This window comes from Octodon degus, unplaced genomic scaffold, assembly GCF_000260255.1.
Source record: "Octodon degus isolate 3935 unplaced genomic scaffold, OctDeg1.0 scaffold00203, whole genome shotgun sequence".
NCBI lineage: Eukaryota > Metazoa > Chordata > Mammalia > Rodentia > Octodontidae > Octodon > Octodon degus.
This window is the reverse complement of record NW_004524779.1, coordinates 1,388,138-1,399,096: the sequence shown is the minus strand read 5'-3', so window position 1 is coordinate 1,399,096 and position 10,959 is coordinate 1,388,138. Positions and strand designations below refer to the sequence as shown.

At 52.0% G+C, this 10,959-nt stretch overlaps 1 protein-coding gene across 2 annotated transcripts; it reads right to left on the bottom strand.

The window, feature by feature from the left end:
• Positions 1 to 207: 207 nt before the first annotated feature.
• On the bottom strand, positions 208 to 8,277 carry Zdhhc19 (zinc finger DHHC-type containing 19). 2 transcript variants are annotated; one of them, XM_004644578.2, is made up of 8 exons: positions 8,051 to 8,277; positions 7,589 to 7,710; positions 7,286 to 7,422; positions 6,784 to 6,956; positions 6,009 to 6,114; positions 1,528 to 1,613; positions 1,115 to 1,304; positions 208 to 366 (listed from the first exon to the last, which is right to left on the bottom strand). In XM_004644578.2, the coding sequence occupies exons 1-8, from the start codon at positions 8,173 to 8,175 to the stop codon at positions 247 to 249; spliced, it is 1,059 nt and encodes a 352-aa protein (XP_004644635.1). In that variant the 5' UTR covers positions 8,176 to 8,277; the 3' UTR covers positions 208 to 246. The 2 variants fall into 2 exon arrangements, with proteins under 2 accessions (XP_004644635.1, XP_023560530.1); XM_023704762.1 differs by having other exon boundaries at positions 7,286 to 7,426; positions 8,051 to 8,128.
• Positions 8,278 to 10,959: the final 2,682 nt, after the last annotated feature.

The following is a 10,959-nucleotide window of genomic DNA, read 5'->3' as shown; positions in this document are numbered from 1 at the left end:
CATTTTACAGAGGGGAGAAACAGTAAACATCTTGCCCAAGTTCACAGAGCCAGGCAGTGCTGGGGCTGGAGCTCAGGTCTCCAGGGGTCCCCAGACTTTGATCTAGCCTCTGATGCACTCCCTTGCCTGCAGCTCCTGATACCCAGGTCAGACACACAGTAGGGCATTAACACCTGAGAAAGACATTTAATTTAATGGCAGGCAAGGTGGTCCTGGCAAGGCGGGCGCAGAGCCTCTTGTAGGGGTTCAGGTGGTGGCATGTGGGTGCAGATGCTCCTGGCCTTGCCGGGGACGGAAAGGGGAGCGGGAAGCCGGGGCTGGTCCAGGAGTCTCCTGCATCCGGTGCCACGCAGAGCCGGTGGGGAGCTAGACAAAGTGGGAATGTGTGTCCCTGGCGCACAGCCAATCCTCTGCTTTCAAGCAGAGCAAAGGAGAGGCTGGAACTGTAGGACTCAGGCCAAGGGCTGGGGCTCCTTTTTTTTTTTTTTTTTTTTTTTTTTTTTTTAAGACAGAGGCTTGCTTTGTACCTCAGGCTGGCTCAAAGTCATAATGATCCTCCTGCCTCAGCCTCTTGAGTGCTGGGGTTGCAGGTGTGCACCACCATGCTCAGCCCCCAACTCCTAATGTTTCCCTTTACGTGTTTCATGTGAAACCTCATAAAGAATCTCCCAGCCAGGCATGGGGACATGTGCCTGTCATCCCAGAACTCAGGAGGCTAAGACAGGAAACTTGCAAGTTTGAGGCCAGCCTGGGCCACATGGTGAATTCAAGGCCAGTGAGATCCTGTTTCAAGTAAGTAAAAAGTTTAAAAAGCTGGGGATGGAGTTCAGTGAGAAGGCCGAGTTTAAACTCCAGTAGGCCCAAAAATCGCCACAAAAATCCTTTAATAGATGAATCCTCCTCACTGAACAAAGCCAGTCTCAGGCCTCCAAGAGGATAACCAAGTAGGAGGGGCAGTTCTCACTTTTGCTGTTTCTAGCACCCCTGGGTGTGTGCTACAAGCCTGTCCCCGCCTGCCCTGCCCCCAGGTCTGCATTCCTGGCCCCCAAGCACTGAACCTATCCTAGGGGCTCCCCTTTAATGCCCCTCTCTCTGTAACCACCCTACTTCTTACCTCCTGGAGGGCGGCAGCCTCCCCACCCCCTGGAGGACCCTTCCCTGGGCAGTGGCCCAGAGGCTGGGGTGGAGTTTCTGGGCAGGGTAGGTGACAGTTAGTGCAAGGGCACGGTGGGCTGTGCAGGACTGGCATGAGTACCCCCTCAGGCTCCAGCGGTCTCTGAAGCCAGACAGCGTCAGACATGTACCTGGGGAGACAGGCCAATGCAAGGGTTCTGGCCTCTGTGCTTTGGGGCCACACAGCTCATGTACCCCACTGCTTGGGGCAAGGTCCCACCCAGGCGAGGGATTAGGGACTCCCATAGTGCCCTGGAGAATAGTGAGGGGCAGGGCCTGAGAGCCCAGGGGAGAGCGGACTCAGCTTTCCCCACCCTGCCCTGCCCCACCCAGCTCTTGGGTTTGCAGACTTACGGAGGTCCCAGGGGTGCGAAGAGTGTCAGGTACCAGTTCCTGGCACAGCCCTGGTTGAATGGGTTGTATCCCTGAAGGTCTCTGCACTGGAGGGGAGCCCGAGGGGATGCGAAGCTGGAACCAGCAGGACTGAATGGGCCACCCCAGGGACCCTCAGCCAGGGCTGCAGCCAGAGCCAGGGACAGACAAGCCACGCCCGAAGCACAGACTCTGCCTCCTAAATGGTTCCTCCCCAGACTTCTCAGGACTCTAGTGTCCTGTTCCTCTTTCTCTCTGTCCCCACTGGCCAAACGCATCCACACATCCTCCTGCCAGCTCCTCCCTCCTTCCTTCTGTTACTCAACTGCCCCAAAAAAGGTCTCACTCCATGTCCAACCCCTTTTTCTCACCTCTCATCTTTCTTTCTTTTCTTTCTTTCTTTCTTTCTTTCTTTCTTTCTTTCTTTCTTTCTTTCTTTCTTTCTTTCTTTCTTTCTTTGACAGGATCCCACTACTAGTTCAGCTAGACTTGAACTCACTATGGAGCCAAGGCCAACTGGAGTGATCCTCCTGCCTCAGCCTCCTCCATCCTGGGACTCCAGCCAAATCTCTGATTTATTTTCCCTAAGAATCACCTTCACTGGATGTCACTATCTGGAGGGACAGTGTGTGACTAATCACGCTTTCCTCCTCAAAAACCACAAGGCCGAGGGCAATCTGGGATGAAGGCGGTAAAGATCATCTTCAGGATGTTTGGTTAAGGGGCCCTCCTCACCCTCTCCTCTCCCAAGTCCCCATGCTTCCCTGTCTCAGCCTTGCCTGGATTCCAGAGTCCTAATGGCAAATGTCTGGTCACAAGGAGAAGCCCCTCCCCCCCCGCCTGCCCCAATAGCCCACATGCCTGCCTAGCAGGCAAACAGATCTCCCAACACTGCCCTCACTCAAGGAGCCAGATGGCCAGGTGGCCTGGATGTCCTGCCATGGTTGGGAAAGGACCCAGGCCATTGTGCTGGAGGACAACTGGCCTCCCTGCAGGTGTTAAAGTGCTGAAAAGAGAGTGGGGTCCTATTCAAGGCTCTTTGGTTGCCAGTTGTGGCTGTCCTGGAGGGAGCAAACACCTCTCTAGGCCCCACTGGGAAGGCACGCCCTCTAGATTTCTCAAGTCCCCTCAGAGATCTGGAGGAAGATTCCTGGCTCCCTGCTTGAGTGGCTCATACTGGACTGCAAAGGGAGGGAGGAAGATGCAGTCTGTCTGTCTGCCTGCCTGCCTGTCTGATTCCAGTAAGGTCCCTAAGGGCACTCCAGTTAGTCTGTTGTTCAGCCCTGCCCAGCTCAACAGAAGGAGAGACTGATCACCTCTTGTTAGTCAGGACCACCCTCCAGGTAAGCGGGTTGGAAGGGTTAACCTCTGAGCACCTGCTGAAGGAAGGTGTCAGCGAGTGGCACAGACAGCTTAAGCAATAGGCTGCTCCGTTTGTGCACCACGAGAGGGAAGCACTAGTCGAGTGGCTAACTGGGCCCTCCCCCTGCTCTTCTGTGGTGTCAACATATGGCATAATGGAGGCCTCATAATGTCCTTAACTAAGTTGCATCTAAGTCCCCTCAAGAGGTACAGCCAGGTGGGAATCGGAACAGTCTCTCTCTGAAATGCCCCACCCTCTGTCTGTTGCCCACTGCTCAAGGGTACAGAACACACAGGTAGGAAGTAGGAGATGGGGATTAATTGGTCAAAACCCACAGCCCCTGAATGTATGAAAAAGGCTTTTATGAAGTTAAGAATGAAACCAAACCACTCCTGCATCTCAAAGAAAAAACAGGGAAAAGAGGCCCATTCTTGTGGCAATCCTGCACCAGCACCTTCATCAGCTGCCGAAATTGCTGCCAACAGTCTCACCCCTGGCTCCCAACTGGTCTACTTCCAGCCATCTGAACTGGTTTCAGCTAGTCATTGCCCACGTTTGGCCACAGGGCACCCTCAACACTCTGCTTCATGGTTTCCTATCTTGGTCTGATGGCATCAGTCAGTGTCCACCCAAGATAACTCAGCAATTCCTTCTGAGTTCCACATTTTGACTGAGGAAAATAGGACTGTGAGCCCTGATGAATGAGCTGCCATGGCCTTTCCAAAGGTCACCTCACCTGGAAACAACCCAGTCAAATGCTTTTTAAAACCATCAAAAAGGAAGGCAAAAAGCCCAAATACTGTTACCCAGAAACATGATTTTTTAAAAAAAGCACTTGATGTCCATAAGAAAATTCAGGCTGATAGATGACTATACCATGAATTATAAGGACTACGGACACTAAAAAAAATAAAATAAAAAGATTAAAACTTCTCAAAAGCTTCAACCTAAATAAATAAATAAATAAATAAATAAATAAATAAAAAGCTTCAACCTGGGTGAGAAAACCTCTCAGCAGTCTGGCAGGCTCACACTAGGCCAGACCGGGCTCCCTTCTTCAGCTGGGCCACCTGGAGCCCATGGTACCATCTCTAAGGCAAGTGGGACTCTTGCCTTTTCCCCCTTTTATCAGGTACAAACTTGCAGCCTGAGAGGACACGTCACAAAACAAATTCCTGTATAGGCCAGTCCCCCACCACTTCTGGGAAGAGACTTCCTCTTCAAGTTAGAAGTGACTGTCTCCTTTGCACCAAGTCAGTCAGCTTCCCTCTCATTTAACTCTGCACTTTCTTTTGGGGGAAGGGGTGGTATCAGGGATGGAACTCAGGACCTTGTCCCTGCCAGGCAACCACTTATGCCCCTGAGCTATCTCCCCAGGCCCTAACCCTGCACTTTTAACTCTGACTGTTCTGTGAGAAGAAGATGATGCTTGTATCAGCCTGAGACAGGTAACTGCAATCCTGAAGTTCTGAAAAATTCTCCTCCAAGAGGCATAAACTAAAGACTCACCTCTGGGCCTGGCCGTCAGACACCGTGCCACCTCACTGCAAACCCCATTGCTGTCAGGTGTCATGGGAAACACAAACAGGTATCCAGCCACACACCAGCCTGACAGATTTAGTCACCTTGGGTGAGAGCTCCATGCTGTGAATGAGCCACCTTTGCCTTGCATCCTGCATTCCCAACTCAGACACCCTTTCTGGACTGTTATTTGCCACAAGGGTTTGGGAACTCTGACTATTTGGGGGAAGCCCTAGCAACAGATTTGGCTCCAGGATAGCAGTACTCTGTCCCTTCCATCTCTGTCATGGGAGGGAGGGAGAGAGAGAGAGAGAGAGAGAGAGAGAGAGAGAGAGAGAGAGAGAGAGAGAAGAAAAAACAAGGCTTCAAGACTACAAAATGTTCATAGGTGCTCGAAGTGCTGACATAAACCTCTTCTGCCTGTAAACCCAATTCAAGACCTCTGAGCTGCCAACGCTGCTTTAACTGCCCTCTGTGTATGCTGCCTCAGCCTTCTGCCATCCACAGCCTGCTGCTACACCTGCCTGGACCTAAACAATGCTTTCTTCTGCCTTGATTGGCTCCTGTCAGTAACCCCTCTTCACAAAGACCTCTTTTCTGGCTGAGATGGGCTTCTAGTTTTTCTGCCCATTAAATTATTTTTTTTAAATTTTTTTTAAATTTTATTTATTTGTGTGTGTGTGTGTGTGTGTGTGTGTGGCCAGCTCAGCCCACCAGGGGGCGGGGCTGGCCTGGCATGTGGTGCTGGGGGATTGAACGGTGGTCCCTGTGCTTTGCTAAGCTTGTTCTGAGTAGGTACTTTAGACCACTGAGCCATCTCATCAGTCCCTCATTAAATTCTTAATAAATTGAATTATTTGTTTATCTAAAAAAAAAAAAGACCTTCTTTCTGGACTCAAAAGCCAACTGACCTGTACTCAACTGACCAGAGGTGCAAAAACTTGTTTCCTCTTTGAAAAAACACTTCTGATTAATGGCACTCAATCTGCCTTTTGGAAAGACACAAAAGCTCTGCTACAATATCTAACAGACGGCCAGCCAAAGAGCTCAGTGGATTAAAGTGCCTGAAAGCAGGTGCAAGAGCCAGGGGTTTGATCCCTGGGCCTGCCATGCTGGCCCCACCCCCAGGGCATGCTGAGACAGCAATTGAGACTGAGTATGGTGGCACGCGTCTGTAATCCCAGCTCTTGGGAGGCTGTAAACAGGAGAATCACTATGAGTCTGATCTAGTAGTGAGACCCTGAATACCCTGTAGGCCCTTCCCTGAAATACAGGAAAGAAAGAAAAAGAAAGAAAGAAAGAAAGAAAGAAAGAAAGAAAGAAAGAAAGAAAGAAAGAAAGAAAGAAAGAAATCTCCAAGTGCTGGGTGTCATTTTTGTGTGTCTACCTTTTAGGAAATCCTACCTGGCTCTCAAGCCCGCCCACATCAAGGCTAAATCCCGCTCTTTGCATCTGGACTTTTCCAACCTGGCTCACTGAAGGGTGACTCTGTTCCTGCCCCACCTGCTGCCACCCCTCCCCTGGCCTTCCTGTCATGCCCTGATGGGAGGGGAAGTACCACCCTACCTGCTGCACATACCTGGCCCTCATAGGAGCGTTCAGCTGTGCTCACAGAGAAGACCTGGCTCACCAGAAGGACCAAGAGAGGCATTAGAAAGCCAGCAGCGGGGACCACCACCACCAGGCTTTGAGGCAGCTGCTAAGGAGTCCAGGAACAAGGTCACGCTCCACGGCCTCCCCCAACTATAGTCCCTCCCTGTCACATTTTATCCCAGCCTGCTGAATCCTAGCCCCCTCCAGACTCTATCCTAGCCCCACCCACCAACCATAGCTCCTCCTCCATCTTCCCGCCCCAGACCATTCCAGCTATGCCCATTAATTGTAGCCCCATCCCAGCTCCATACTAGTTCCACACTGGCCCTCTCCATCTAGCCATGCCCATTGACCAAACCCTGTCCCGGATCCCACCCTAGCCATGACCACCCACTTTTAGCCCTACCGAGTACCACCCAGGCACACCAGGTCCATCTTGGCCCCACTCCTTCCCTCCATGACTCCATCTTAGCCCCACCAAATCCAGCCCTGCCCAACCACTCCCCACACTCCATTATCAGTTCTGCCCATCTGCTAAAATTCATCCCCCAACCTTGCTGTAATGCTCTGTCATTTTCCTGGCTTCCCTCTCCTGCCTATGGCCCCTCCGCTCCCTCCTGTCCCATCTGCCTCCCTGACCCCACTCAGTTCATCGGCTTACACCGGCCCGAGCAGCTTCTCCCTTAGCTCTGCCCTGCAACCCGCCCCTCCCCAGGCCCTCGCACCCGCGCCCCATGCAGGCCCTGGGCCAGTGTGGATACGTCATGGCCTTGTCCAGGTTGAAGGGCAGGTGGCTGGTGCGCACCAGGAACACCAAGGAGATGGCCAGCAGGGTGCTGGAGTAGAGGCACAGGGACACGATGAGTAGCATGAAGAGGCGGAAGTTGCGGTGACCAACACAGTTATTGACCCACTTGCAATGGTGGTCAAAGTCCTGGGCGACAGGCAGCCGGGTCAGCTGTGAGAACCTGTCCCTAAAGCTTAAGCTCCCCCAGCCTACTAGGCCACCTTCACCCCAGGTATTGGCTCCCACCCAGGGTGAAACTGAGTCACAAAGGCTCTGGCAGCAGTATCTCTTATTGGAGCATAGTTAGGACCCGAGGCGCAAACATGGAAGCCCCATGCTTATGGGAAGCGAAGAGTGGTGAGTCCCTGCCTTTGGCCTTTGGCCTTTGGCAGTCCTGGAAGACACCATGCCTGATGGGGAGCTCCTGGCCAGATGTGGGTGAGGGGCCAGCAGGTGGTCAGGCAAAGGGCACTCACCTCCACACAGATGTTGCACCAAGGGCAGTGGTGGGTCCGAGGTGGGCGGTGAAAGCAGCACTTTGGACACCATCGCAGGCGGAAGGCCCTGCGGTGCACCCACACCACATGGACCACCATGGGGTCCTCCAAGGAGCCTGGCTTGGAGAGAGAACTCTCCGTCGCTCTCTTGCCTGGGGACCACCCCACAGCATGGGAGGAGTAGTCCTGGGGCTGGAGGTGGGGGAGCACTTTAGAGTCTCCCCTGCAGTAGTCCTCAGCCCTTGGGTGCCCCCTCTGCCTCCTAGGGGCCTGAGATCTCACCTTGATGTAAGGTGCCGGGGTCGGAGAAGTTGAGTGAGACAAGACTGAAGAAGGTGAGAGTGAAGAGGAGAGCTGTGACCACAGGAACAGCCCATTCTCCATTCTGAGCCAGCCACCTGCAACTGAGACCAGGCCAGCCTCAGTCTGGAGCTGGGATGAGCCAGAGCTCTGCCTCCCGCCCCCAGGTCTGCCTTGCTGGGATCCATTTGCAGACCCTCAAGCCAGGTCTAAATCTCCACACTGGGGACAGACACAGGGAGGGGGACACCAAATGTCATCAGTGGTCACCTGCAGCTGCCCAGATGCCCCAGACCTCTAGACTTCCTCCTGGCTGTGTGGTCCCTGTAGCCAGCACATTCTCTGTCCCTGACCTTCGCCCCTCCCCACTCTGCCTCTTCCCTCTGGTTGTCTATGTTCCTTTTGTCTCTGTAGAAAATCTGACAGGTTGTGCAGGAGACTCACGGGAATGCAAAGAAGAAGCCACTGAAAATAACCAGCAGGACTACGTTGAAGGCAGGGAACAGGCTCGGGAGGAACCAGGAAATTGGGGCACGAGGTGGGGACTGGAGGCCTTTCATGTGGGACATGACATCCTTTAAGGTCTGCCCGGGTAGGCGCAGCTGGTCCCTTGTGGGCTCAGGAAAATCAAAGGCACCAGGCTCTTCCTCCTCCCCCCATGGCTTCCAGGGTTCCACGGTGACAGCAGCCTCAGAAGCCACAGCCCAGGACAGAAGGAGAGAAGCCTCAGTGTGAGGTCACAGAGGCTGAGGAGTGGGGTGACTTCTGGTAACAATAGCTTCCCACCCCAAGGAGTTCTGGACACCACCACCATGCTGGTGACTGATGCGGCCCAGGTGTGTCTGTCCGCTAGGGATGCATGTGCTGGAGGCAAGGACTTCAGTGCGCAGTGCTGTGGGGATTGGAACCTCTGAGGGGCAGAGAGTATCAAACCTTTAGTCTGGGGGGGGGGTCTGGTGCTGATGGGTCATGACTCCTGTGGCTGTCCCCATGGCCTGATGTGTTCACAGGCAGGGCTTTTAATGGTGGCTGAATCATGAGTGTGCTGTCGCCAGATGTGCTGTTAGGAAATGCAGTGTAACCTGCAAGGGGGACCCTCACTCCCGGCTTGTCTCTTCCCTCTCTGCTCCCTGGCCCCATGACACAGGCAGCTTCCTCCACCAGCCCCTCTGCCACATTCTCTGGCTTTGGAGCCCGCTAACTGTGCGAAGGCCGAACTGTAAGCTAAAACAAACCTCTCCCCTGCAAGTCCTGGATGTCAGTCTTATGTTTCAGTGATGAGGAAAGTAGCTGAGACAGGTTCTCCCGAGAGGCATTGTGGGTCTTAATGTCACTGGAGTCCTCTTGTCTCCTGCTGTCACGGTGCCCTTTACAACCAAATAGCTATACCCTTTACAACCAAAATGTCCTGCAGAACCAACTCTCGGGCTATAGTTTTCCCCACCCCTACTAGGCAAAAGTCATAGTCCAAGAGAAAATCTGCTTGGCTGATGAGTCTGTGGTCACTGATCCTTGGCCAGATCCAGCACAGAACTCCCTCTTGACAACGTCTCCTTCCTGTCTGATGCTCTTGTCTCTACGCACATCACAGGCTGGGAAGTCTTGGGTATTTATCTGAGTGAGCCAACCCACGTGCTGGGTGCTGGGGAAGATGCCGGCCAGGACGGCCCTCAGGGTTCTGCACAGGTCACACAGAGGGCCTCATCTCCATCCCTCTTATCCCATGTGGAATTGGAGGATCCCTTCCAGGTTGAATCTTTCTTCTGGGCAAGCACCAGAAGGGTTTGTCATAGACCTCTTGGTTGCTTCATGTCAGGGGGTGTTGTTGCTGACAGCGAAACCATGTGGGGCTTCGTGTGACAGCAGAGTAGTGAACAGCAGAAAAACAGCCTCTTTGACTTTGAAGCCCAGACACTGGGAATATAGCAGTGTGAAGAAGAGGAGGGAAGAGGCTCCTGGGATGCTGCAATGATCGAAGGCCACAGGGAGAGTGAAGAGAGAGACCTTAATGCAGAAGGAAGTGGTGGCACTTTCTCCCTGGGCCCTGACTCACTGCATGGGAAAGGTGTCTCTAGCCTGCAGACCAAGGAGTACTGGGGAGCCTGGAGGCCTTCGTAGAGAAACGCACCAGTGGAAGGGAGCCGTGGACACAGCAGACTGCAGTGGCTGGGGAGTCAGCCAGGTTCAGACGTCCCTGGGACAGGGCAACTGGCCAGTAACTCATGAAGTGAGGCCAGCTGAACTCGGAACTCAGAGCAGCTGTGTGCTGGCTCTGTCTAGCAGCTCCCAAGGGCAGGGTGAGGCAGAACTGAGTTCAAACTGGCCGATCAAGGAGTCGAGTTCAAGCCAGCAGGAGGCGCACATGAGGTGCTGCAAACTGGATAACTTGGTTTCCAGCTTCACAGCCTGAAACCAGCCTGCGCTTCAGGGGAGCTAATGATGCCGGCTTGCTGGGATGCTCCACTGCCCTGCGGTGTGTCTACAGCTGGCTCCCTGGGATTAATCAACACATCTGGGGCTCTGTCTGCCCACTCTCTGTACCAGTGACAGCAGCGATACCTCCTAAAGTGGACTTCTCTTGTTTTGTTTTTTCTTTCTTTCTCTTGTTTTGTATTTGTATTTATTTTCTTTTTTCTTGATGGTTTATTGTTTTTATATGAGTGAACATTGTAGTTTTGTTATTGTTATTGTTTGACTTTGTTCTTGTTTTTATTTCTTCTTTCTCTTGGTCTCCTTCCTCACCAGTATCCCAACATTCATGTAATCTTTCTTTGACCTCTAGCTTTGGTCCTAATACCATCTTCTTCTATTTCTCTATTTTTCCCTCAATCCCTTTTAAGTTCTCTCTCCTGAGGGTAAAATTGTCATATTGAGAGCATATTTACTGTATACAATTCTCTGGTTTGTTCTAGATTTTGTTTTATAACCACAAATGTACTTTATACAATTAAAGGTGGCAAATTAATACTTATACAATTTGTCATTTTCTAGGCTGTATTTGATGATATTGTTATTGCTGATTGTAGTACTTTAGCCAAGGTGATGTAACCTCAGTTGTTTTTCCTGGTGTACCAAGACTGAGATTGCCAAAGGGTTAACTACAATACTATTGGCCAGTACCAGAATACCAAGGGTTAGGCTACATAGGCAGCAATTCTCATCCCCAATAAGTTGAAGAGGTAGGACTTTGCAGCAGACTCAAAAATCAAAAGCCAGCTACACCTGGAAGGCATCTCTGAGAAGTAATGGTTTTCTAAGAGTTCTATGTACTAGGAATGAAGCCATCCTGCCATACAAGCATCAACCTGGTAATTAAATTTTTTTTTATTTTTTATTTTTTATTTATTTTTATT

Bases quoted from the DNA above. Each gene is read 5' to 3' on its own strand.
- Zdhhc19 (XM_004644578.2), bottom strand. From the start codon at position 8,175: ATGTCCCACATGAAAGGCCTCCAGTCCCCACCTCGTGCCCCAATTTCC. The intron at 6,115-6,783 runs GTATCCACACTG...GCTGCCTCAAAG, and splicing joins AACCTGGACAAGGCCATGAC to CCTGGTGGTGGTGGTCCCCG. The intron at 1,305-1,527 runs GTAAGTCTGCAA...CTGTCTCCCCAG, and splicing joins TTCGCACCCCTGGGACCTCC to GTACATGTCTGACGCTGTCT.